This window comes from Salmo salar, chromosome ssa04 (assembly GCF_905237065.1).
Source record: "Salmo salar chromosome ssa04, Ssal_v3.1, whole genome shotgun sequence".
In the NCBI taxonomy this organism is placed as follows: Eukaryota; Metazoa; Chordata; class Actinopteri; order Salmoniformes; family Salmonidae; genus Salmo; species Salmo salar.
The window spans coordinates 40,947,988-40,975,496 of NC_059445.1; the positions used below are offsets into that span (position 1 = coordinate 40,947,988).

Consider the following 27,509-nt stretch of genomic DNA (forward strand, 5'->3'; position numbering starts at 1 on the left):
TCATTTCCTTCCACAAGGGAATAAAATATTTAAGTCAAGAGAGGGAATTTGTCTTTATAAAGTTTTTTCTTTTTATATAAGTTTTTTTAAATCAATAATTGGTGTTTACCTAATGCTCTTATGGTTGTACTCCTTGCTTGGATGACCTTGTAGAAAACTAGGGAAATTGTGAACTGCCTTATTGCAATGGAAGACAAAGATGCGCAACAGTATAGCCGACTGTGTACATTTATATCAATCAAATGTTTATGATGATGCATTATTGTGTACTAACTAGGGTACACAAGGCTGCATATTGCTCGCTATGGGGGTAAGAGACAATTAAACACTTTTCCATTGGACCCTGGTATTTAATTAAGCAACATATAAGTAAACTAAAAACAAATAGTTGAAAAGAGAAGGTATGCTTACATTACATCATTAAAAACAGTATCAAGAAAGCCATGCTCTATCCACAGCCAGAGAATGGCATCAGACAGGTTGAAAACAAACAAGGATAAAACATAAGAAAATAGAGCTTCAATGTTTTTTTTTTATCAGCACATATCACTTACAAATGGGCCAACAATAAGAGGCAATTACCCTTGTATTTTCATAGAGTACCACAGTATGAGTCATAATACCCATAAAACCTAGCGGTCAAACAAGGAAATGGTTCCAATCATTTTTCCCATAGGGGATTTTAGAAGTCACCTTGTCCGAGAGAGATTTACATGGTTATCAAAACGTCATGCCATGGTAAGCCTACACAAAACACAGCCCTTATTTTAAGTGTTTCTAAAATTCCCTATGGGAAAAATAGTGTAAAAACAATTGGAACCATTTCCCTGTTTGACCGCTAGGTTTTATGGGTATTAATGACACCTCCACTGTGGGGCTCTATTAAGGAGGGACAGGAGGATTGAAAGTCTTGGCAGTAGATGTCATCATTTTCCCATTAGAATGAATGTCCCCCACAGTCAAAGGCATCAAAGTCAGAGTCAGCCCCCTTTAAAGTCAAAGTTGTGGAAGTGAGGAGAGTCAACAGTCTGGTTGCAGGAGTGGTACACCCCTGCTGAGCCCAGGTCAGAGAAGTCTGTGGTGGGGGCAGGTCAGGAGGCCTTGCGTCAGAGTTAGCAGAGCATGCACCCGGGTAAGCTATGGCAGAGGAAGCAGCAGCCCTTCTCATCAGTAAATACACAGCCCTCGCTGCCCGGGCATCATGGCTGGTGCCAAGGCACAGACAGTCCACTGGACAATTAGTCCCTTTGTTCCTCTTCATGTGGGGAGATGCATGCCTGTGGTGGATGGTAAAGAGAACATCTATGTCATGCACATCCTTAATTGAAATGTACACCACTACACGTCGCATAAAACTCTACTTTTATCAAAAACTACAGCTTTCAGCACCCAAAGAAAAGCTTGCATTTACACAGGACAAACATAGATACAAAGAAAGCATTAAAGAATGAACATTTGTACTATCGACAGATAGGGACTCGATGTAGTCGGGGGTGCAGTCCGCCCACACTCGTCACCACTGAACTCCATCGTATGTCGTGGAGTTGAGTTTATGGTCCTTTCAAGACAACTGGGAACTTGTCAGGGATCTTCAGGTCCAGTTCCCGACTTGGAATTCTGAGTTGGATGACCGTTCAAAACGATTTTTTTCCCAGTCGGAGCTCGTGTTTTTTCTGAGTTCCCATATTGTGTTGAACGCACCGAAGTCGGAAGTCAGAGATTTCCAAGTTCCCAGTTGTTTTTAACACGGCATTGTAGATCAGTCAGCCAGCAGTCTCCTTCACTGTCGGCTGCATTGTCGAACAATCCCCGTTTCCACATGTTAGAAACAAACTGGCTAGTTATGAGGAGGGAAAATCCACTCGAATTCAATCACTTTTTGACAGCAACCCTTTTGATTTAAACAAAACTTTCCATACATGTTTGCCCATGGAAGAAGTGGTCAGAAAGTTACTTTTTGTACCTGAATACCAAAACATTTAGGAGATAAAAGGGGCTCAAAGTTGACCCATTTTGCATAGGGTGAATTACGAATAAGTGGGACACTTTGCATTTCCGTCTTCTGTACCCTCTTTCGACATCTATTTAACATATTAACCCAATACATGATACATTTCTGAAATCAAGATGTTTTATAATTTTAAAAAAATTACATTTTGATATCATATTTACAGGCGGCATGACACACCCATTTGTGTATACTGAGGCAAAACCATATTTTCAATTTGCATGTGGTAGACTGGGACAGCAGGTTAGCTAAACTGGGACACTATTATTATAGTCCTAATTGTACCCCAATGACAATTCAATAAACTTTTGTGTGATTAGGAAACTTCTGAGGATTTCAGAAATGTATCACGTGTTGGGATAATATGTTGGATAGATGTCTGAAGAGGTTAACTCAAATAACAGTACTACAAGAACCAGAGCCCTGCCTAACCGAAGTACATGGGATCTCTAATAAAAACTGGATCTCTTTTCTCCATTGGAGAAGTGTATTATGCTGTCCCACTTTATCTACTCCATACTGTCCTACTTTAGCTAGCTATGGTTGGTAAACAAAAAAAATGACAATTACAAAATTGGCAACTTTCTATATATTTTGATGCACCAGTACATAGTATGCACAGTGCATTATTTTGGACAGTTTTAGAACCTTAACATCAAAGAGAAAAAAAGCCTTACCTTGAGCTTCGTGTTTGTAGCTTGCTGTGCCCCCCTCTGTGATGTCACACCCATGAAGTGATGGAATTTTGAATTTTGTGGATTCTCTGCAAGGGTTTAGTAACAATAGTTTAGATTTTCTCTTGTCAGACCAAGAAATAAACACGGCAGGATTAAACTGTCCCAGTTTATATGATGTCCGACCATTTCCAAATTCACCCTACCACAACATACGATAAGACATCCATGCCTTCATCACTGGAAAAGATAAACGGTTGTGTTTGATATTATTTAATTAAAAGCTAGCAAACAGTCTTCTCAAACTATTGTATAATTTCTTGAAAGAAAATGTTTTTGAATGAAAATTGTTTTTCTTAACCTTTAACGTAAATTATCTAAAAACGCTTAAACTCATATTTTTTTTGTGTTGTGCCTGCCATCGGTTGAGACACATCATGCTCTTGAATACAGTACGGGTGTCATTTTAATCATAGAAATATAATTTATGGAATGGACATATCCCTTCAGACCACTGCAATTTAGTTGGTACACAATTGACATTTAAATTTAATTGAAATTATAACTTCTAATTACTGCCACAAAGATGGCCACCGGGCCTCCCACAGTCTAATTTAAACTTTAATGGTCATGTCTATTATTGTCTATATTTCTATGATTTCAATATGGAGGATTGACAGTATAATTTAAAACAACAAATATTCCCATCCAAGTCAACATTTTCTGATGTGTGAACCTCCAACAACCATCTTTGTGGTGCCATTCGAAAGTTGACATTTAATTTCTCCCATTTTAGTAAATTTATCAGCCTAAACATGTATTCAAGAGAATGTTGTCAACCAATGGCAACACAACACGAAAAACTCAGATGATGTAAAATAGGGTCTAAGCTACACTATATGTGAATATGAAAACAATTGGAGTTTACAGGTTTTTAGATAATTGACGTTTAAGGTTAAAAATGACCATTTTTTTCAACAAATTATTAAATAGTTTGACAAGCCTGTTTGTAAGCTTTTAAATTATATCAATATCAACCGTTTATCTTTTCCAGTGATGAAGACATGGATGTCTCATGGTATGGTGGGGTACGCAAAATAGGTGAGCTTTGAGCACCTTTATTTCTTGAATGTTTTGTCATTCAGGTCCAAAAAGTCCCTTTCTGAGCACTTCTACAATGGGCAAAATATGTATGGAAGGTTTCGTTCAAATCAAAAGGGGTGCTGTCAAAAAGTGATTGAATTCAAATGGATTTACCCAGGAGGGACATTTGCATCTTAAATTATATTTATTTTATTGACATAATGCTTGTTTGCCATTAACAAATCAGCGTTTCTAAAAGACTTCAGACCACTTGAATGCATCCAACTGGTACTTACGACTTCACAACTGGTAAATTCCCACATCCCATTTGGTTACGAACGCAGCATACTTTCTAACGTCAGATAAATAGAACAAATATTTCTTCATAGTATGTAATGTATGCTAGGGGCGGAACAAATTCTCTAAAAGTATACAGTATTCTCAATTTACTATTTCTTCAATGGTTGAGTGTGCATGAAAGTCAGAAAAGTGAATGAAGAAGAGGGAGTAATGGAGGGAAAATAAATGTCAAGGGCTAGCCCAACCGACCGCAAGAAGGCGCTATTATTTCGCAATGGAATAATAGCGCCATCTTGCGGCCAGTTGAGCTAGTCAAGAGCTAAAGTTTTCCCTATGAGTAATTCAATTCTGAGAGACATGCCTAATACTCGCGGACTATTTGCCTATTAAACTAAATTCAGTCTCGGGGATCGGCTACATCATATCCAGCAGTATTAGGTTATATTGTGAATTCGACTCCTGGAAGAAGAAAAACTGTTTCAATAATTGCTCATGAATGGCATAGTCTACTCTCAAGGATAACTTTTTGGAAAGCGTCTGAAACCTTCAAGAAATAGTCTAACGTGGATAGTGTGCGAGGAAGATGACAAATTTCTTGCCAGGAAGGATGTAAAGATGTCTGTCTGAGGCATAATTTTAGTCGTAGTAGAGACCAATCTTGTTCTTCAAAAGCAAACCTGAACGAGGATGAAGGGCAACAGAGGGTGTTTGCCGTTATTTGTTCTTCTGTTGATGGGTATAGGTACAGTGGTCCCTGTGCCAGGTGAGTCAGCATTGATGATAACAGAGATTATGTTATCATTTTAGCAATATAAATTACCTCTCAGAAATGATCATAACGTATGTTTTATCATTTGAAAAACTTTCTAAATTGTATTATTTGAAAAACGTATGTGCTTTTCTTTACGGTTTATCTTACTTATGAACGTTTTAGGCTGGTATATAGGGTTAGGCTAATATTACAGTTAATTGACAAGATAAGTTTACCATTAAATATAGTGTAAAATTAACTCATGCTTCCCCAAGTGAACTTGGTATGCATGAATCTAATTTAGGGACAATATTTACTGAATGTCAGTTTAACATTCAGATTAATGTGTGTCCTTTGAATCAAGTGTTTCAGTTTGTGAAGAGCCCAGCCAATGTAACCTCATCCCTGGGTAAGCCGGTGCAGGTGCTCTGTACTCTCCAGGGAGATGGAGGTGGAGAGGAACCTCCGGATGTGGTGTGGTTTAGGGACGGTAAATCCTTGGATTACTCTGACACCAATCAAGTCCAAGTGCCTGTCACCGAAGGAAGTTGGTTGACCATCAGTGAACTCAGGTCATTCTCCATTACGACTCTCTCCCTCTCTGTTTATGTCACACATTCTTGGTCTGACTTACCTTTTTTCGGTGATAGTAATATGTCTGTCTGTCATCAGAATTGATCATGTGAAACTGTCAGACATTGGGAGATACTGTTGCATGGCAACAGTGGGGCAGAAGGACTTGATGTCTCAGGAAGGGGTCATTCAGCTAGAAGGTAGAGTTTCTGTCTGTCTCTTCAATAATCTGTCTTTTTATTTTCTACAGTATCTTACTCACAGTTCATCGTCTTTTCCAGGAATCCCTCATTTCGCAGTGGAGCCTCATGACGTGACAGTAGTGGCTAATGTTAGCCTCAGCCTGCAGTGCATGGCCCATGGGCCTCCAGAACCTGTCAGGATCATCTGGCTGCAGAATGGAGGACCACTCAACACTCTCCAGGACCCGGTATCCCACTCTCCCTCCACTCTCAACCTCACAGGTAAAGACTTTTCTCTTACTTTTGCATTTTGCTTACAAACAGCACATTATACAGGCTTAAAATTGAAACCGCATTCTGTAACTGTCTATTTGCTTTTCTGTCAGTCTTCCCTCTGACCGACCACCTCCTTGCATCCCTGTTGTTAGGCCTCAACCATACAAGCAGCTTCTCCTGTGAAGCCCACAACAGTAAAGGTGTAGCTACCTCAGCCTCCGGAACAGTGACAGGTCTGTACCAACAGGGAAGGCGTTCAACGTAAACGACTTATGATGATGTGGATTTCTTTGGTCTTATTCATGACTACCTCTCTTGTCTTGGTTTTAGTGGTTCCCTCCCAGGCACATGAAGTCCAGGCTGTAGAGGTTACCATCTCTTCCCTGCTGATCTCCTGGGAGCCTGGCTTTGGAGGGGTGTATCCTGTCTCTGTGTGCTCTATACAGGCAGCTCCATCTGGTCCTGACCGCACTGCATTGCTTAATCACCTGATCCACAATCAGAATGTAAACGTTGTCCCACCTGCCCGACACCTGATCCCAGACCTGGAGCCCTACTCCTCCTACGACGTGAGGGTGGCTTGCCGTAGCAGTCAGGGTGCTTCCCCCTGGACACCATGGGTAACACTGCGCACATCCGAAGGAGGTAAGCTGTTTGCCACAGTCCTCTACCCACAACCCATCAGCGTGTGTTTACAGCATTCTATTACCGATCATGTATTTTGTTATATGTATTCACATCTACAACTCTTAGGTATTCTAGCAGATGATTTCGTCCTGAGTGACTTACAGTAAAATAAGTTCATGTTAAAGTGCGATACCTATGTAGCAGAGGTCAGTGACTAACAGGGGGAACAATGAGAGTTGAGTGACTCGCTGTGAAACTAGGCTGGTTATGGGTCAAAGATTGTTCTGGGGAGAAAGAAAAAAAAACATTTTGGAATTGGTTAAGGAATCTCAAGTGTTTTTGATAGAACAGACAGAAGAGATACAGGTTTATGGTTTTGAAAAGCAGAGGGGTCTAGTGTTTCATTCTAAATATTCATCTGAGAAGGGCCAGATGGATGGAACCTGACGTTAAATCAAGATTTTCAGTGCTATTCCTCTGAGCTGGCAACAGGCAGTCACATTTGCCAGTAAGAACACCCTTCTCTCCATCCAAAGTGTTCTTAAATATAAACTTCTATATTGAGAAAGTTGCTTGAGCGACGGAGGAGGTACTGAGGGCAGGAGGGAAACAGATTAAACATTCTCTATTCATGGTTTGGCAGAGGTGGCTCAATCCTGCTGTGTCCATATAATGCTGCAGTGTGTTTGAATTATGGCGAGTGGAGAAGCGGTTTTTCCATGCCAACTCATGCTTTCCGCAGTCTGTAATGTAGACATGTTTGTGTAGAAGGGAAATAGAAAGAGAGACATTCGGAGAGAAGGGGAAAGGGGGAAACAGCCAATTTCACAGTGGTGCAGTGCACATCAACACACCATCAACTGACCAATGAAGAATTTTCCTACTGAAGAAAAAGTCCTCGTTCTATCAAATCAGTTACCAGATGTCAGGCTTAAAAGAAAACACCCTTCTTGTGCTGGGAGAATGCATGTTTGGATTCATTTGATTCCATTAGCTAAACGGTGCTGACCGTGTGAAGCAAAAAGAAGTCACCGTCAAATTGATTTATTTCAAACACTTTTTTGTTGTTGCATGCGGTAGATAACTCATGACTCCTAGTTCTTAGCGTAACCAAACCATTTAGACTCTTTGCTTTTGTCTCTCCTATTTATCTGAAAATAACATGCGCGCATGACGTGGCACAGACCTGTAAGGTGTGTGTGTGTGTGTGTGTGTGTGTGTGTGTGTGTGTGTGTGTGTGTGTGTGTGTGTGTGTGTGTGTGTGTGAGTGTGAGCGAGCGAGCTATATTCCTGACCTCCCCACAAAGTAAAAGTATCTTATCCCTCCCATCTACATCTCTCTCCACTGCTCCTGGGTCAGAGGTAGAGGGGAGTGAGAGGGGCGCGGGCTGAGGGAGCGAGCGAGAGAGAGCCGGGTAGATGGAGGGAGAGGGGAAGGTGCTTGTGTTTTTGTTGGCCGAGGTGGAGCCACATGTGGAAACGATCAGCAGTGGAACACTCACCGATGACATCACCAGGCAGGGTCCAGCCGCAGCCCACGCTATGACTCACAACGTGACAGACAAAGATGCCTTTATTTACATTGTTGTCTTAATAAGATAAATATTACGCACGGAACTTTGCACACTGGTTTTAACAACATGAGTCTGGTAGTGTGTGTTACAGGTCATTTTGATATGTTGTGAAAATGATTCCTTTTTTGGCATGGATCTGACAGTACCAGAGGCAGCACCAGACAATGTGAGTGGACTGTTTAATGGAACAGAGGTTATTGTCAGCTGGACCAAGCCACCAGGCAGACTGAATGGCCAGATACTAGGGTACAGAGTGGAGTACAGAACCCCTAACAAGTCCAAGGTAACCCATGTCACAGTTGTCAAAGTAAACATATGTTGTAGGCATTCTCTCTCTCTCTCCCCCTCACACACCATCTTTGCTGTTGTTTTGTTTTCCTGCTTCAGGCTGTTATGGAGTCAGTTCAGTCCTCTGAACTAGCTATCCCTCTCTCCAGCCTCCTGGACAGTGTGTCCCTGAGTGTGAGTGCCTGTACTGTGGCAGGGTGTGGCCCCTGGAGCCCTGTCCAAACCCTCAAACAGAAACAGCCTGGTGAGTCTGGACAGAACAGAGGGAGACAGTAGGATGGTTGGGATGGGCCAAAGGAGAGGAGAAAACAGCAGGAGATTCCAAATGTTCTAGGTTGATTCATTAGGTAGCCTATTTTAGTGTCTGTGTAATAGCTGACATACCTCTCTTTCCTGCCTTTTTAGATTTCTCCCCACGTCAGGCATTTTCCTGGCATTGGTGGTATGTGATCATGGGGATCGCTGTCAGTCTGGCCTTGATAGGGTTCATCGTGGTATATGCAATCATATTGCGTCAAAGAGAGACATGCTTTGGGTATGTACCTATGGCTCTCCCTGTATCCCTTCGTTTCATTTTTTGTTGTTGTCGTTACTGTTCGATGATCAATTAAAAACACCTGTGTGTTTGTGTGTTGCGCGACAGGAAACCATTTTACCCTATGAGAAACGGTGGTGGGGACTTCGTAGTAAGATACAGAGCCCGACGCACCTACAATCACCAGTCGAATGAAGCCACATGTGAGTTGGCATGCCAGTGACGTCAGAGAAACAGTCACCAGTAAAACGCCTTGGAAGCAAATGGTGTGTCATGAAGTGTGGGAGTTCAGGAACAGATGTTGAAAATCAGATTTCATCCGTTTGCTCAATGTTGTGCTGTGCCAGATGCGGTGGGGCAGAGTGGTGTCGAGATCTGGCTGTTAACACAATCCGCTGGAGAACACAGAGATATTAGTTTGAGAGTTCAAATCTTTGTCGAGTCACACTGCTATTATTCTTAGGGGGACAAGGCTTTCAGTACAATTGGGAAATGTTTTAAATCATAGTTTTGGAATGTGTTTGTTCCTAGAGCATTCTGTTTCAACACGCATTGTTGTGAAAAGGCAAACAGGAAGAGAAAACAGACTGTAAAGCCTACAACAGTCGAACAATAACGGACTCATATTCTGTATTGTTTTTCGAAACGGAATTTCTCATTTGTTTAAGGGCAATGGGAGAGGATTAACACGAAAGTTATTTTCCAATATTTAATGTTCTAAGAATCCCCGTTTCTGTGTAAGAGAGAGTATTAACCCTTTCCGCAGTGAACAGCCTGGTGATCAGTGACGAACTGAAGCAGAAGTTGCAGGATGTGATGGTGGACCGACACAAGCTGACCCTGGGCAAGACCCTGGGAGAGGGTGAGCTCTGACTGAAGCCTTCATCATACGTTATGTACTGTAACCTAGTCAGTAATGAACTCCTACATCCCAGACCCTTAAGAGGCTTAGATCCCCAGATACACCCAGCTGACTAACAACATGTCCATGTCTTGATGTGCAGGGGAGTTTGGCTCCGTCATGGAAGGCCTCCTGGTGCATGAAGAGACTGTCCTGAAAGTGGCTGTGAAGACCATGAAGAGTGAGTGATCGGACAAGTGTCGGATGTCCCCACGTCCGTCTCCCATGGTGCAGTATGTGTCAGTTTGACCTCAGCCACCCTCTCCTTCTCCCTCTCGTAGTTTCCATCTGTACCCGCACCGAGATGGAGGACTTCCTCAGGGAGGCTGCTTGTATGAAGGAGTTTGACCACCCCAACGTCATGCGACTCCTCGGTGAGAGACTGGGCTGATTTTGTTTTGTCACTTATCGCGCTACTATTAACACGCCGTCGTTTTTTTTCTCGCAAGAGTCCGTTACCAAGTAGGTAGATTCATTCTGTTGTTTCCCCAACCCTCCCTGTAGGAGTGTGTCTGCAGACGGTAGAGAGGGGAGGCTACCCATCCCCTGTCGTCATCCTGCCCTGTATGAAACATGGGGACCTGCACAGTTTCCTGCTCTACTCTCGACTTGGGGACAGTCCTTTGGTCAGTTCCCTCCCCTCCCACGCAGATGGGCAAAGTTTTTGTTACACAAATAAATTGTAGCGTTACGCTCTTTTCTCCTTTCATACATGTTCCATTTGTGCTGCTGTATAGCCACCCCCTGTCTGTATCTTATCGTCTCTGTCTCCATTCATCAGTCCCTGCCTTCTCAGATGTTGGTGAAGTTCATGACAGACATCGCACGGGGAATGGAATACCTGAGCAACAAGAGGTTCATCCATAGAGACCTGGCAGCGCGAAACTGCATGTGAGGATTCTCACCTCTGTTCTGTCTGTGTCCCCTGTTTCTCACACATACTCTTCAATGTTTTTTCTGTGATAGTCTGAGAGAATGATTGTGAAACAAGTTGAGTGATACGAGTAACAGTACTGTTTTATGTTGCTATTACGTTGTTTGTGCTCATCTACATACACACTGAGTGTACAAAACATTAAGAACGCCGTAATATTGAGTTCTACCCACCCTCTTTTGCCCTCAGAACAGCCTAAATTCATCAGGGCATGGACTCTACAAGGTGTCGAAAGCGTTCCACAGGGATGCTGGCCCATGTTGACTCCAATACTTCCCACAATTGTGTCAAGTTGACTGGATGTCCTTTGGGTGGTGGACCATGCTTGATACACACGGGAAGCTGTTGAGTGTGAAAAACCCAGCAGCATTGCAGTTCTTGACACAAACCGGTGCAACTGGCACCTACTACCATACCTACTACCAAAGGCACTTAAATCTTTTGTTTTGCCCGTTCACCCTCAATGGCACACATACACAATCCATGTCTCAATTGCCTTAAGGCTTAAATCATCTACACTGATTGAAGTAGATTTAACAAGAATAAGGGATCATAGCTTTCACCTGGATTCACCTGGTCAGTTTCTCATGGAAAGAGCAGGTGTCCTTAATGTTTTGTACACTCAGTATATATCTGTCCTGCAGGCTGAACGAGAATATGACTGTGTGTGTGGCTGATTTTGGCCTATCCAAGAAGATCTATAATGGAGACTACTATAGACAAGGACGCATTTCAAAGATGCCAGTAAAATGGATCGCCATCGAGAGCCTGGCAGACCGAGTGTACACCACCAAGAGTGATGTGGTGAGCTATCCTAACTTTGTCCAGCTACATTGTGACCCATGTCTCCTACTGTATTTGGGTTTTAACATCCTGCAGCAGAATTCATAACAAAGAGTAAATACAAGAACATTCTTTTTGTGACGGCGCTTATTCCCCTCTCTCGAAGTGGTCGTTTGGAGTGACTATGTGGGAGATAGCCACTCGGGGGCAGACGCCCTACCCTGGAGTGGAAAACAGTGAGATCTACGACTACCTTAGACAGGGCAACCGCCTCAAACAGCCCCCTAGCTGCCTGGACACCATGTGAGTGCCTGTTTCTGGATCTGTACATATAAATCATTGAGTAGTATGACTTATTGTTATTTAGTGGTGTATAGTAGAGGCAACCAATGTACCTCTACCTTTCCTGGATTATCTGGATTTTGGGGAATTTTGTATGTCCTCTATACTGTAGCTACTCCCTGATGTTCTCCTGCTGGCTACTGAGTCCTAAGGACCGCCCGGGGTTCCCCATCTCTGCGCTGTGACCTGGAGAAAGCCCTGGAGGAGATGCCCGAGCAGGAGGAGGCCGATGACCTGCTCTACGTCAACATGGAGGAGCCCTCAGGCTCTCTGTCGGGGGCCGTGGGGGGCTGGGAGCCTTTTGGACTGACTCACCCGTCCTACCAGAAGAACATGGGCCCTCTGGAAACCGTCCAGGTGCATCATCATCACGCTGATCGCTATGTACTCTGCCCTCAGCGCGAGGCCCAGCCCTATCTCAATGACTCTATTGACAGCCTGAGCTGGATGGCCTCCTCGTCAAGCCCCACCCTGCAGCTCCAGGCCTCCTGCTCCTCCTCCCCCACCTCCTCTCTCCTTCTCGACGGGCAGGACAACAGGGAAGGAGAAGGATGGGACCGGAGGGTCTTCAGGAAGTGAGGTATAAAGGCACACAGAGGGACTTCCAGTAGTTGTGAATAAATACTGAAGAAAGTAGACAAGTTCACTACAATACGGTAGTCCAAATGAACAAGATCAAAACAAATCAAGGATTGGTTGTGTTACGGACAGTTCAACAGTTGTGTACATACTGTATACACTGTAGTCAATTGCCACCAATCACATGCTAAATAAATATTTATCTTCCCAATATGAATATTAAGAAACCAAATCAACTAATCCGTTGGCACGGACTGTGTAATAAATTGGTATAATCCTTTACTGAAAGGAAACTACATCAAACTGTAAGTGCATCAAAGCCTTTATTTAATAAACCAATGAACAAACCCATTAATAAACCAGTATTTTTTTTGGTTTTAAGAAAACAAAATAGTGAGTTCCCTCAAACTAAACAAGGTACTGGATACAATAATGCATTCATGGCGTTCAGACTAGCCAGGCTTAAAATACATTCAATAAATTAAAAACGAATAAATACACAAACCCTAGTTACTACGTCAACAACACAGTAACCATCGTCAGTTCTGTTGAGAGAAATAGTCATAATTAAAACAGATACAAAGAACATTTCAGGAAAAACCTTGTCAATTGAAAAGCAGCAGTTGAAGAGCATTTAAAGTCAATACTGTACTGTATGTAGTGGTTCTAGAGCTTTTCCAGTGGGCTGGTAAAATATTATCTACGAGACTGTTGTGTAAATAGCTTTAAAGGATAAAGTACCATCAACAATACTCCAGTTGTGTTTACAGTATATCTGGTACCGGTATCTCTTGCTTTATGAGTAGGAGGAGATAGCCGGGTATCAAAGTACTATACCAATAATGACAGTTTTGGTACAGTATCAAGATGCTGCTGTAGCATGCGACTAATAAAGTTTGTTCCAATAATTTAGGCACTGAAGTTTTACAAAATTGACATGCATAATGCACTTAATTATTGAGAATATTTGTGTGTGTTGGCAAACGGGAGTATTTTCCCACATTCACTCGCACAATGACATTTCAAGAATTACTGTCACTGTATGTTTCAACTTGACATTGCTACAAACACTTCTAAACGCAGTTATTTAGTTTGCATGTGTTTGGGCCCAACTCTCTTCCATACAGTATAGTACAGCTATTTCAGTACGGTTTAATATGTTATTAAACCTACAAATTGTAGTAGTATGGTTATGCAAGCTGATCCTCATATTGCTTCCTGAAACAGTCCCCAGCAGGGAAGAAGTCCCACGCTCGCTCCTGGTACATCTTCCACACATATGACTCCTGGAACAGAGGAGAGGAGGAACCAGGACAGAGGGAGAAAAGAAGAGACAGCCAATTGAAATGAATGGCTACAAAACGTGAGGCATTTGGTGCCACGAACACAAAGACCGACTGACAGACTCACCTGGCCAGTATGCTCCGTCTCATCTTTGTTGATGAGGTACATTAAGAAGAACCTGTAGAGAACAGACAGACAGGCAGGTCAGCGTGATGGCGGATGGACATACACTGTTGACTGATGACAGGGAGAACACATACATGTAGTTGGCCAAGTTGTGTTCCTCCAGGGTGTGGGTCTCGAAGCCGTGCGGCGTCGTATCAAAGTAGTCGCTTCCAATTCCACAGATGAAGCACTTGGTCTACAAGAATCAAATAAACAGAAACAGTAGGCAAGATGGTGGTATGTGCATAACTAAGTTACTGACTTAAACTCACCTAAAAATGATGAACGCCAAAGATACAATATATATATATATTTTTTAAAGATCTGTACCTCCATGTCTTCCTTAACCTGCTCTTGTTGGTCTCGGAGCTCTCCGAAGGCGTCAATGATCAGACCTGTAGGAAACACACAATCTCACAGCCATCACATCCCTTACAGCCGAATGGAATTCTGACTAGATATCCGAGATTGCCCTTGCTTGAGGTTCTGTACAGTGGTGGAGTAGCGTTTTGGAATGCATAAGAGGGACGGTGCCATACCCTGGATGATGGCCAACAGGATGACAATGACAAAGAAGAAGAAGGTGATGTCAAAGACCACCCGGTAGAGCTCGTACACGTCTCCCGCCGGGTCCTCGATCTCGTCCCCTATGCCACCGCCAGCACGCACTCCCACGTACATGTGGAAGAGGTAGCACTGACACAAGTGGAGGGAAGAGAGCACATTGAGTATAGTGAAGTAGTAAGTAAACTCAAACATACTGTACGACTATAGAGTATATGGTATAGCATAGAGCTGACTCACAGTCATCATGTCATCACATTTCATATCCGGCTCATCCTCATCTTCACTCTTGTTGTAAAACTTGCGGAAGAAGATAAAGGCCACTACAGTGTAGAGATACACCACCACTGCCAACAAGCCCAATGTCATCATGAGCTAGGAGGGGAAACAGGAAATGAGTCGTATCAGCAGCACATTCACTGAAAAACGGAGGCTGGAAGGGTGTTACTGTTCAGGTCCTACCTGTTTCCCATTGTGGGTGACAGAGGACAGGATAGTACGCAGATCCTTCACACCGATGGCTATGTCCAGCAAGTGACAGGCATAGAAGAAGTTGTTGTAATGTCCAAGCAAGGACATGATCGTGTACCAACACAGATAGAGAAAAGTCTGGGGGAAGAGATTGAAATAATAATATAAAGTTTGTCTTCAACTTACAGTATGAAAATGAACAATTATTATAACCAATACATCTACAGCACAAATATAGAAAATACTATTCATCTATGATCCCTCTTACCCCGTCTGTGAACACAACTCCACATTTCCAGATCTGGTACTTAAAGTCAATAGATGTACACCTGAAAAATATATGATTGGATTTCAATGACAAAATGTTCTTATATTTATGTAGCTAGTAGAGTTAACAATATACTGTTAATTTAAGTGGCTCAATAACCCCATGAAAAGCTCCCCTATCAAGATATGTGTATCTTGTGTGTATAACAGCATTGGAAGTGTGTATAACAGCATTGGAAGTGTGTATAACAGCATTGGAAGTGTGTATAACAGCATTGGTTAATACCAGGCCAACGTGGAATTGTCTGGTTCCTCCGGCTTCTTATCAGTTTGTTGACTGACGTCCAGCGAGGCTAAATCCATGCCTAGGAGCTCTGCGATCCTCTCTCTGCCGTAAATGTCTCCATACTTATCCAGGACCTGGCCACACAGACATACAACATGGACCATTCCATCCTGAGACCAACTCGACCAACTTCCTCCCTACATAGCCTCCAAGACCAAAAAGTGTCTTACCTTTCGCTTAACAAACTTGTCCCAGTAGTTGTTTGGGAAAGAACTGTGAATAGAAATGTGGAAAGATGTGCATCATTTAAGCTGTAATTCCTAACATTTTCTGAAAGGAGATGATATAATATTATTGGTAGAGGTGGACTTCTAGGAGCTTGCTTACGGTGTGTTGAGGACCAGTCTGTCCCATTGGCCTTTGATGTCATCATCCTCAGGCTGCTCTGTGATGTAAAGACCATCAAACTCCAGCTTCCTGGCCAGCTCCTTCTCCCTCTTAAAGATCACCAGAGGGATCTGAGAGGAACACACATTGTCTGTTGTCATTGAGTTGTTTATTTCATAATGCAGATCACTCGTGTTCTTGATGAAAAGAATCCCACTAACTGTTATGGGGCAAAGATACACTTGATGTCTGTTGTTATTGTAGTTGTAGTAGTATGTATTAGTAGTGTGTAGTATGTAGTAGTAGTAGTATGTCGTGGTAGTAGTAGTGTGACTCGCGCAATACGAAAGCGGTCAGATGACGCGGATGCTACGCTACAGGATTGGAATATGTTCTGTGATTCATCCAATGGCATTGAGGAGTATACCACCTCAGTCACCAGCTTCATCAATAAGTGCATCGACGACGCTGTCCCCACAGTGACCATACGTACATATCCCAACCAGAAGCCATGGATTACAGGCAACATCCGCACCGAGCTAAATGCTAGAGCTGCTGCTTTCAAGGAGCGGGACACTAATCCAGACGCTTATAAGAAATCCCGCTATGCCCTCAGATGGACCATCACACGGGCATAGCGTCAATAAAGGACTAAGATTGAATCCTTCTACACCGGCTCTGACGCTTGTCGGATGTGGCAGGGCTAGCAAACTATTACGGACTACGAAGGGAAACACAGCCGCAAGCTGCCCAGTGACGCGAGCCTACCAGACGAGCTAAATGCCTTTTATGCTTCGAGGCAAGCAACACTGAAGCATGCATGAGAGCACCAGCTGTTCCGGACGAATGTGTGATCACACTTTCCTTTGAACAGGTCAACATTCACAAGGCCGCGGGGCCAGACGGATTATCAGGGCGTGTACTCAGAGCACTCGCGGACCAACTGGCAAGTGTCTACACTAATATTTTCAACCTCTCCCTGACCAAGTCTGTAATACCTACATGTTTCAAGCAGACCACCATAGTCCCTGTGCCCAGGAACGCAAAGGTACCTGTCTAAATGACTACCGCCTCGTAGCACTCACGTCGATAGCCATGTAGTGCTTTGAAAGGCTGGTCATGGCTCACATCAACACCATCATCCCGGAAACCCTAGACCCACTCCAATTTGCATACCGCCCCAATAGATCCACAGATGACGCATTCTCAATCGCACTCCACACTGCTCTTTCCCACCTGGACAAAAGAGACAGCCAATTCCTGTTCATTGACTACAGCTCAGAGTTCAACACCATAGTGCCCACAAAGCTCATCAATAAGCTAAGGACCCTGGGACTAAACACCTCCCTCTGAAACTGGATCCTGGACTTCCTGACGGGCCGCCCCCAGGTGGTAAGGGTAGGCAACAACAATCTGCCACGCTAGTCATAGACTGTTCTCTCTGCTGCCGCACGGCAAGCGGTACCGGAGCGCCAAGTCTAGGTCCAAGAGGCTTCTAAACAGCTTCTACCTCCAAGCCATAAGTCTCCTGAACGTCTAATCAAATGGCTACCCAGACTATTTGCATTGCCCCCTCCCCCCTTTTACACCGCTGCTACTCTCTGTTGTTATCATCTATGCATAGTCACTTTAATAACTTGACCTACATGTACAGATTACCTCGACTAACCGGTGCCCCCCGGTGTATGTATGTATGTATGTATGTATGTATGTATGTATGTATGTATGTATGTATGTATGTATGTAGGAGTAGCAGTAGTTGTATCTACTATTGCATGAACCTCACCTTTAGACAGTTGTAGCCGATGATGCAGAGGAAGGCGATGACTGTGTGCAGGGCGGCCAGGAATGTGAGAGTGGGCTGCATGTAGCCAGTGCTCTCCTCCAAGAAGAAGTAGACTGGGCCCTCCTCCTCCTCCTCATCTCCTCCTTCATCCCCACCAGATCCCTCCATCTCTTCTGCTGAGCCCTCAAACAGCCCACTGCCCTCAAACAGCGCCCCCACCCCCGAGCCCTCAAACATGCCAGAGCCCTCCACCTCATCACCTTCTCCAGGGGGGCTGTCCGACACCTGAACAATGGACACAGGCAGAGACACAACACAGATGCATGTGAACATTTAACACTTGACGTGTTATGCAGGGATGAGGTCAATTCCAATTGAAGGCAGTCAATTCAGGAAGTGCTTTGAATTTAAAATTCTAAAACCCTGGTTATATGTAATGTTTAGGTCAGAACACTATACAACCACATGTCACTTCCCACCTGGAGAGGGTATTACACATAAAACAAATCAAATGATGGTCAGATACACTACATGACCAAAAGTATGTCGACACCTGCTCGTCAAACATCTCATTCCAAAATCATGGCCATTAATATGGGTTTTTCTCCATTTTACTGCTATAACAGCCTCCACTAGATGTTGGAACATTGCTGCGGCCGGGGACTTGCTTCCATTCAGCAACGAGCATTAGTGAGGTCAGGCACTGATGTTGGGCGATTAGGCCTGGCTCGCAGTCGGTGTTCCAATTCATCCCAAAGGTGTTCGATGGGGTTGAGGTCAGGGTTCTGTGCAGGCCAGTCAAGTTCTTCCACACCAATCTCCACAAACCACTTATGTACGGACCTCGCTTTGTGCACGGGGGCATTGTCATGCTGAAACTGGAAAAGGCCTTCCCCAAACTGTTGCCACAAAGTTGGAAGCACAGAATCGTCTAGAATGTCATTGTATGCTGTAGCGTAAAGATTTCCCTTCACTGGAACTAAGGGACCTGAACCATGAAAAACAGACCATTATTCCTCCTTCATAAAACTTCACAGTTGGCACTATGCATTGGGGCAGGTAGTGTTCTCCTGGCATCCGCCAAACCCAAATTCATCTGTCGGACTACCAGATGGTGAAGCGTGATTTATCACTCCGGAGAAGACATTTCCACTGCTCCAGAGTCCAATGGTGGCCAGCTTTATACCACTCCAGCTTGGCATTGCGCATGGTGATCTTAGGCTTGTGTGCTGCTGCTCTGCCATGGAAACCCAATTCATGAAGCTCCCGATGAACAGTTCTTGTGCTGACGTTGCTTCCAGAGGCAGTTTGGAACTCGTTAGTGAGTGTTACAACTGAGGAGGACAGATTTTTACGGTCTACGCACTTCAGCACTCGGTGGTCCCGCTGTGAGCTTCAAATCAAATCAAATGGTAGGCTTGTGTAGCCTACTGTACCATGTTTCCACTTCACAATAACAGCACTTACAGTTGACCGGGGCAGCTCTAGCAGGACCGGAAATTTCTCAAGTGGTGTAATTTTTTACATTTTTTTTACATTTTAGTCATATAGCAGACGCTCTTATCCAGAGCGACTCACAGTAGTGAATGCATACATTTCATTTCATTTCATGCACTTTTTTTTTTGTTGGTACTTTTGTACTGGCCCCCCGTGGGAATCGAACCCACAACCCTGGCGTTGCACACACCATGCTGGCGTTGCAAACACCATGCTCTACCAACTGAGCCACAGGGAAGACTAATGCGTGTCCACATACTTTTGTATATATTGTGTATTTCAAGTGACAGCTATTTTTATATATACTGTAAGAATTTGTTCACCTTGTAGAAGAGTAGAATGAAGTTTAGAGCAAATGCAATGAACAGTGCCAGAAAACGCAGATTGTAAAAGTTCCGAGAGAGGTAGTTCTGGGAAAGAAAGAGACAAAATGTTGTATTAATCACAGGTGGACAGAGGAATTGACAGTATCCAAATTGCCACATCAGCACGTCACAAAAACGATTAGAGGAAAGCAATTATTGAATTGCCATGTCTAACCAAGAATTTGTTTCTTTGGATGTCCAGCTCAGTCCAGAGTTGGAACCCTTGCTCCCGGTGTTGTTTCTTATTTTTCTTATCCTTGGCCTTCTTTTCCTTCGGTTGCTCCTGTTTCTCCTCCTCTTTGGTCTCGGCTTCCTTCTCAGCCTTCTCTCCATTTTCAGTGCTGAAAATTAAGTAAATGGGGTGTTTGGTTTATAGCACGTTCCAACACCAAAAGATGAACGCATGTACAGTATTGGTTAATAAAGGGGGATGGGAGAGTGTAGGGAGGCAGGACAGGTTTATCTACTGTACATGAAGGAAGATGGCCTGAGGTACTCACTCTGCCTTCTCGGGCTCTGGAGGGGGCTCCTCTATGGCAGGAGCAGGAGCAGGTTCAGCAGCTTGGCCATCAGCAGCTGCAGCAGCACCCTCCTCTGGTTGCTGCAAACCACAAGAAAAGCTAATTAGTATAAGTGAATGTAGACATACTTTACTGGAAAGCTCACAATGCACTTTTTAGTCTCTGCATTAAATAGGAAAGGTGCCTCACCTGTTTCCTCCTGGTCAAAGGAGTACCCTCAGGAGTAGGAGGCTCAACAGTGGCCTCAATTCCCATGTCACCAAGTCCTCCTGGAGCATCAATGCGTGGTGGCCCCCCACCTTCCTTGTCTTGGTTGTCCTCCTCCTCCTCCTCTCCACCGCCTGTGTCCATTTGGTCAGTCACCCCTCCTGCTTCCTGCTCCTCCCCAGTCCTAGGCTCCCCTGGCAGGTCCCCGTGCACCTCGTCCTGGGTGGGGTCGGGCATACTGGCCAAGATCTCTGTCACTGTGATGTTCTTGGCTCCCTCCACCAGGCCTCCTCCAAATAGAGTTTGCCAAATGAGCAGGAAGAAGCCCTTACATACACTGTAAATGAAGTGCAGGATGCCAATGAGGATAGTCCAGAAGAAGGTGGCCAGACCCACCACTATCTGCTTGATGGTCATCTTCCTCACTCTGCGGTACTGCCTGCGCAGGTTACGGAAGGTGAAGATACTCAGGAAGTTCAATAAGCTGTTGATGAAGTCTGCAAAGGCAGAGCTGGACTCTGGCTCTCCTTCCTCTCCATTGCCCTCTTCATCTCCCCCTCCACCTCCTCCTGCCTCAGCTCCTCCTTCAGCCGGCTCATCATCATCCTCCTCCTCCTTCTCCTCCTCCTGCTCTGAGATCTGGGAGGCGATGTTCATCTCAAAGATGGTGTCCTCGCAGAAGTTGACAAACATTTCCATCTTCTCCGACTCGCCCCCCTCATTGACCACATCAAAGATGAACTGTCGTTTGGACTCTCTGACCTGAGGCATCTCCCACTGTGTGCGGTTGACCTCGCTGATCTCAAAGTAAATACGCTCTATCTTCCTGCTGGCACCCATGATCTCTATACGGCCCAGGAAGGGGCGGAAGTAGTTGAGTACACTCTCTGCCTGCTCTAAGAAGTTCTTCAGCCTGAGGTCATGAGGGACATGTTCAGACAGGTTGGTCAGCAACACTGCAATGTTAAATCCAATGTCTTTAGCTGGCTCCTGGAAGCGGTCGGCAAACTCCTCAAAGTTGATCATGTCATTCTCATCGGCCTCTGAGCAGGACAACAGGAATTGGATCTCAGAGGGAGAGTACTGTTTCTGGCTGTCCATGGCCTTCTGAAAGTCCTTCTTAGAGATCAACCCTCGGGGGTCGGTCACGTAATCACGGAAGGCGTCTGACGCCACAATGTCCTTCAGTTTGAGAAACATGTCAAAGAATTTGAGGATCATCTCCACGTTGCTGGACGATTCCACCAGCATGTCCACCATCTGACGGGCAATGGTGCCATTCACAACATTACCTGAAACATGGCATAAAATGGAGGCAAATAATAAAGGAGGTGAGAGAAATTAAAGAGAAAAGGCAGAAACAGCAGAAAGATTCTGTCATAAAAATGCATTTTTACCCTCCAGTAGAGAGAGCAGCATAACCACCATGTCTTTTTGGAGGTCCAGTAGCTCCTTCAGCAGGCCAATCTGGCTGGAATCCTATGAGACAGCACAAACGCATACAGTGCCTTCAGAAAGTATTCACACCCCTTGACTTTTTTAGTTGCGTTACATAGTAGGATTAAAATTGATTTAATTGTCTTTTTTGGTCAACGATCTACACAAAATACTCATGTCAAAGTGGAAGAACATTTATTTTTTATTGTAAAACATTTGTTTATATATAAAAAGTTTAACACTGATACATCTTGATTAGATAAGTATTCAACCCCAAGTCAATACATGTTAACCTTTGGCAGCGATTAAAGCTGTGAGTCTTTCTGGGTAAGTCTCTAAGAGCTTTCCACACCTGGATTGTGCAACAATTGCCCAATATTCTTTCAAAAATTATTCAAGCTCTGTCAAATTGGTTGTTGATCATTGCTAGACAACCATTTTCAGGTCTTGCCATAGTTATTCAAACAGAATCAAGTCAAAACTGTAACTCGGCTACTCAGGAACATTCACTGTCTTCTTGGTAAGAAACTGCAGTGTAGATTTGGCCTTGAGTTTTGGTTATTGTCCTGCTGAAAGGTGAATTCATCTCCCAGTATCTGGTGGAAAGCAGACTGAACCAGTTTTTTCTCTAGGATTTATCCTGTGCTTAGCTCCATTCTGTTTATTTTTTATCCTGAAAAACTCACCAGTCCTTAACAATTGCAAGCATACCCATAACATGATGCAGCTACCACTATGCTTGAAAATATGGCGAGTGCACTCAGTAATGTGTAATATTTGCCCCAAACGTAACACTTTGTTTTCAGATGAAAAGTTAATTGCTTTGCCACATTTTTTGCAGAATTACTTTAGTGCCTTGTTGCAAACACGATTCCTTCTTTTCACTCTGTCTGCTTCTTTGCGGGGCATTGGAAAACCTCCCTGGTCTTTGTGGTTGAATCTGTGTTAGAAATTCACTGCTCGACTGAGGGACCTTACAGATAATTGTATGCGTGGGGTACAGAGATGAGGTAGTCATTAAACAAATAATGTTAAACACTTATTGCACACAGAGTAAGTCCATGCAACTTATTATGTGGCTTGTTAAAACCTCTTAGGATTAGCCCCTTTTTTTCAATTTTCACCTAAAATGAAATACCCAAATCTAATTGCCTGTAGCTCAGGCCCTGAAGCAAGGATATGCATATTCTTGGTACCGTTTGAAAGGAAACACTTTGAGGTTTGTGGAAATGTGAAAGGAATGTAGAAGAATATAACACAATAGATCTGGTAAAAGATAATACCATGAAAAAAAAATGTTATTTTGTCTTTTTTTGTACCATCATCTTTGAAATGCAAGAGAAAGGCCATAATGTATTAATTTCAGCCCAGGTGCAATTTAGATTTTGGCCACTAGATGGCAGCACTGTATGAGCTGATCCAATGAACCATTGCATTTCTGTTCAACATTTTGTAGCAAGACTGCCCAAATGTGCCTAATTTGTTTATTAATAACTTTCATGTTCAAAATTGTGCACTCTCCTCAAACAAAATAGCATGGTATTATTTCACTGTAATAGCTACTGTAAATTGGACAGTGCAGTTAGATTAACAAGAATTTAAGCTTTCTGCCAATATCAGATATGTCTATGTCCTGGGAAATGTTCTTTTTACATTCAACCTCAGCAGCATTAGCCTACGTTAGCTCAACCGTCCCGTGGATGGGACACCAATCCCGAAATTAAGCACAATTTTACTCCTGAACTTATTTAGGCTTGCCGTAACAAAGGGGTTGAATACTTATTGACTAAAGACATTTCAGCTTTTCATTTTTAATTTGTAAACATAAAAAAACAATTATATTTTGACATGATGGGGTATTGTGTGTAGGCCAGTTACAAAACATCTAAATGTAATCAATTTTAAATTCAGGCTTTAACACAACAAAATGTGGAAAAAGTCAAGGGGTGTGAATACTTCCTTAAGACACTGTACAGAACATTTTAGGCCTGTAGACTTATAATGATAATGAAGATAATTCTTATGCCAATGGAATCTAGAAGTATTCATGCAGTATGACAGTAGTGGGATGGCCCGAACCCATATGGTTTGGATTTCAGTCCAAACACCTTTCATTAATGAGTATTCAATGAGTTCACCAGCACAATGAGTCTCCAAATCTAAAATGTCCTTTCCCACCAACTATGTGCTCTACCACTCCTGAGAGTCATGCTATATCTTCTTTGATAAATTCACCCACAGTGGTTGAATAACAACTCCTGTACGTCATCTGGGGTCTGCGCTGTATATACAGGTAACTGCCAAAATAAAGGATACACTTGGCTAAATGAGGGATACAAAGTATATTGAAAGCAGGTGCTTCCACACAGGTGTGGTTCCTGAGTTAAAACAAATAAAACATCCCATCATGCTTAGGGTCCTGTATAAAAATGCCCAGTTGCCCATTATTTTGGCTACCATGGCAAAAGAGATCTCAGTGACTTTGCAAGAGGGATGTCAAAGGAGCATAGGGGGTTTAAAGTGTGTGTGTCTCAGTCATCAGATCTCAACCCAATTGAACACTTATGGGAGATTCAGGAGCGGCGCCTGAGACAGCGTTTTCTACCACCATCAACACCAAATGGTGGAATTTATCATGGATGAATGGTGTCGCGTCGCTCTGATAGAGTTCCTGAAATGTATGTGAAGGCGCATTGAAGCTGTTCTGGCGGCCAACACCCCTTTAAAGACACTTAATGTTGGTGTTTCCTTTATTTTGGCCGTTACCTATATGTACTCCAAGAAATACATTATGAACTAGTACGAAACTGCCATTCGAGTAAATGTGTCCATGTTAAGACATAAGGAGCTGAAGGTTAAAGGGATATCACCTTACCCTTAAGATGATCCTTTGCTTGCATTTTATTGAGACACACATTTAAAATATCTCACGATAAACAATGAACAAATCAGGAGAAAAATAAAAATGTACCACACACACATCAAGTTACATTTTACATGTACGGAACTTACAATTCAAGAGAACCTGTATGTTAACTTGTCTTTTTGGCTAACAACATTAGTTGAAAAACTATTAAAAGTGAAAAAGAATATTAATTGAACACAGAAAGACTAGAGAGTAGCATGCAACTCCAACTTTATGCTGGGGCAAAGTAAGAATTAGTCAGAAAGCATCAGGTCAGAAGTGAACAGTATACAGCCAACCATCCGTTACTGTGTATCTAGGTCATCCAAGTCATAAATGAGGTCACACAGAGGGGCAGATTAATACAGTGTATGCTCCATCAGGGATTGTTAAAGGGCTGTCTCTTTCCTCAGTTAGCTTTACATTCACCTGCTTTGAAGCGTTTCATGTTACTATGCCTAATGCAGACCGTTAAAGGGGCAATCAGCAGTCGCTACATCCATTTTATTGAAATGAATAATGTAAATGTAAACATAAAACATGGTGAAACCTGTCATTTTGATATAATGTATGGTCAATCCTTGCATCCATAGCTCGGTCTATGAATTTGAGAGTGGTTACATTTCTCCAGCCCCTTCCCTCAGCTTTTTACCCGAAACGGGGCAGGGAAAACGCTTTGTTATTGATTCGACTGCTGATTGCCACTTTAAAGAAGTTGAGTAAAGTCTGGAATGAGAATCCAATATCCAGCAGGTAGGTTAGTAATGTAATTTTACAAAGCACCTGACGTTAACCAAATAAAGCAATGTGGACCTCTGCCTTTCATTGTTGCAGTAGGTTGTTTTCAGTTGTTTTAATTGTTTTGGAGGTTGCATTACAAAAACAATGAGTACTTTTCTAGTTCTTATTCCAGCTTTAAAAGGCAGGTGAGTATAAAACAAACCGAAAAAAAAAGGAAACCAGGGATGAATCAGGAAAAAAAACTGGTAAACACTCAATCACGTCAATGATAGATAAATAAAATGAATACATACTTTACCCTGCATAGACCATGTGAAAGACAGTTTACATAATCATTATCTCATACGATTTGTAAGCAGAGTAAAAACGTAAAGACAGTGCTGCATTTCAAAGTACTTTGCTTTTTCCTGTTAAACTTTTATCAAGGTGTTAATGTACTAACATTACATCACTAATATACGTAATTCTAAGTACTGTACATATACTTTAGCAATCTACTAACTATTTCCTTGTAAGTAACTAACATACTTAGAGTACGATACAAATATGGTGTTCATTTCTTCAATTACCACTGTTCAATAGCGTGTCATAGTCATATAGGTGGTATGTCTGCAAGCCAGTGCATTTGTGTGAATGTCAGGTAAAAAGAGAGCATGAGGAGATATCTGTGAGGGGGGGGAGTAAGAGCGGACACTTTGATGTAACAGGGGTTTTAGCATCACAATAATATTTACTTCACCATTCCAGATTCAGTTTCTACAAACTACTTCTACCGTAAATATATAGATTTTTAGAAATGACAGACTCAAACAATGCAACAAAATAATTCAAGTTGTTTACTTGAAAAGTGTTTGTTAAATGCAAAGTTGGCAGTCAAGTGTAAGTTCATAACAAATGTTCACCCCTGCAACGGTAGCACAAATCACTTTGATTGTGAAACCACAATCTTGTAGGTGCAGTTGCAAGCCGATCGTGTATTTTGTGCACAGCAAGCAGTGTATACTAGATACATACAGATTTGTACGTTCACATATCAGATACGCGTGTGTGATATTTCAACTGTGTCATTTCCTCATGCACAACAAATCAATGTTCGCTTAGGGTAGACCATTTGTGGTTTCTAAATGCTGCTGGCGGTGTTGTGTATGGTGAGAGATGGGTACAGTATGTGTTGAGGTAGGCAGCTTGTACCTGTGCCAGCTTCATCATCATGTGGGCAAAGACGTGGAGGAAGCCCACCACTGCATCCCACAGCCTGCTGTGGGTCAGGGACTGCTGGTTGCCTGTACACGGACCCTGAGGGGGGCACCAGGTACTGTCACACACATACCATACCCAGTAACATCCAGTCATCTACATGCTGTACAGATGAATGGGTTTATACTCACCTGGATGTACTCAGTCAGACTGTTGAAGATCTGTTTAGCCACTGTCATGGCCTTGGAGAAGTTCTTCTTGCCTGGCTCATCAATGATATCTTTCCCAGAGTAATACCAGTAGAAATCACTGATTGACTCCTTGAGAGAGAGAGAAAGAGTAGAGAGAGAGAGAGAAAGAGAGAGGAGAAGCGAAGAGAGAGAGAGAGAGAGAGAGAGCGGGAGAATGAAATATGTGCATGGTGAAAGGGATAACAGGACAACTCTTTAACAGGTATGTGTTAATAATCAGAGTCCCAGTACCTGCAGTCGGAGGAGGTAATCCACAGTGCAGATGATGATGTTTATAGTGGTGGTGCTGCCTGTCTGTGTCCGCAAATAGTTCTGGAAATCTGAGACAAAACATACAGTAAGAGTCCACTCAAAGACTGCCAACTTTTGACGAGCATTACAGCGAGTCATGATTCAACGATTCCTTAAATAGAACACCATTGGCATAATTCCTCTCACCGTTATTGTGGCCCTCACAGAGCAGCTGCAACATGCGGAACAGGTCGCAGGTAAACTCATCATCCGCCATGACTTTCTCACCTGGGAGGGGGAGAGACAAAGGCACAGAGCATCAGACTAGTTCTAGGAATACTGGAAGTCTTTAAGAGGGGGGGGGGGGGGGGGTTCAGTCAGGCTGCCTCTATCTGTATGCGGTGTAGGCTGGAGGCTAACTTGACAATTTGAGCCATTCATCGGAGTGTTAGCCTGTGTGCGCCATGGTCAGCAGCACACAAGCTTGCAGCAATAAGGTGAGCGTGATGGTCATTGCACAGCTCTCCATCACTTCTG

The 27,509-nt window shown here is 43.2% G+C and overlaps 1 protein-coding gene and 1 pseudogene across 13 annotated transcripts in view; one reads left to right on the forward strand and one right to left on the reverse strand.

Annotated features, from left to right (window-relative positions):
* The first annotated feature begins 4,380 nt into the window (after positions 1–4,380).
* On the forward strand, positions 4,381–12,714 carry LOC106603086 (tyrosine-protein kinase receptor UFO-like; annotated as a pseudogene).
* ryr1a (ryanodine receptor 1a (skeletal)) overlaps positions 12,715–27,509 on the reverse strand; it is a 70,874-nt gene continuing 56,079 nt past the window's right edge. For 7 of the 13 annotated variants that reach the window (XM_014196262.2, XM_014196264.2, XM_014196259.2 and 4 more), the window contains 22 exons: positions 27,180–27,260; positions 26,973–27,061; positions 26,682–26,810; positions 26,485–26,589; positions 25,587–25,592; positions 21,608–21,689; positions 20,193–21,502; positions 19,983–20,083; positions 19,658–19,823; positions 19,441–19,527; positions 17,621–17,905; positions 15,835–15,965; positions 15,678–15,720; positions 15,448–15,581; positions 15,163–15,223; positions 14,886–15,032; positions 14,664–14,798; positions 14,399–14,555; positions 14,190–14,254; positions 13,955–14,055; positions 13,821–13,872; positions 12,715–13,696 (listed from right to left, as the gene is read on the reverse strand). In XM_014196262.2, coding sequence (XP_014051737.2) covers positions 13,601–13,696; positions 13,821–13,872; positions 13,955–14,055; positions 14,190–14,254; positions 14,399–14,555; positions 14,664–14,798; positions 14,886–15,032; positions 15,163–15,223; positions 15,448–15,581; positions 15,678–15,720; positions 15,835–15,965; positions 17,621–17,905; positions 19,441–19,527; positions 19,658–19,823; positions 19,983–20,083; positions 20,193–21,502; positions 21,608–21,689; positions 25,587–25,592; positions 26,485–26,589; positions 26,682–26,810; positions 26,973–27,061; positions 27,180–27,260 — 3,563 coding nt within the window. In that variant the 3' untranslated portion in view covers positions 12,715–13,600. The remainder of the gene's footprint in view (positions 13,697–13,820; positions 13,873–13,954; positions 14,056–14,189; positions 14,255–14,398; positions 14,556–14,663; positions 14,799–14,885; positions 15,033–15,162; positions 15,224–15,447; positions 15,582–15,677; positions 15,721–15,834; positions 15,966–17,620; positions 17,906–19,440; positions 19,528–19,657; positions 19,824–19,982; positions 20,084–20,192; positions 21,503–21,607; positions 21,690–25,586; positions 25,593–26,484; positions 26,590–26,681; positions 26,811–26,972; positions 27,062–27,179; positions 27,261–27,509) is intronic. The other 6 variants (XM_014196270.2, XM_014196268.2, XM_014196271.2 and 3 more) reach the window with 1 other exon arrangement.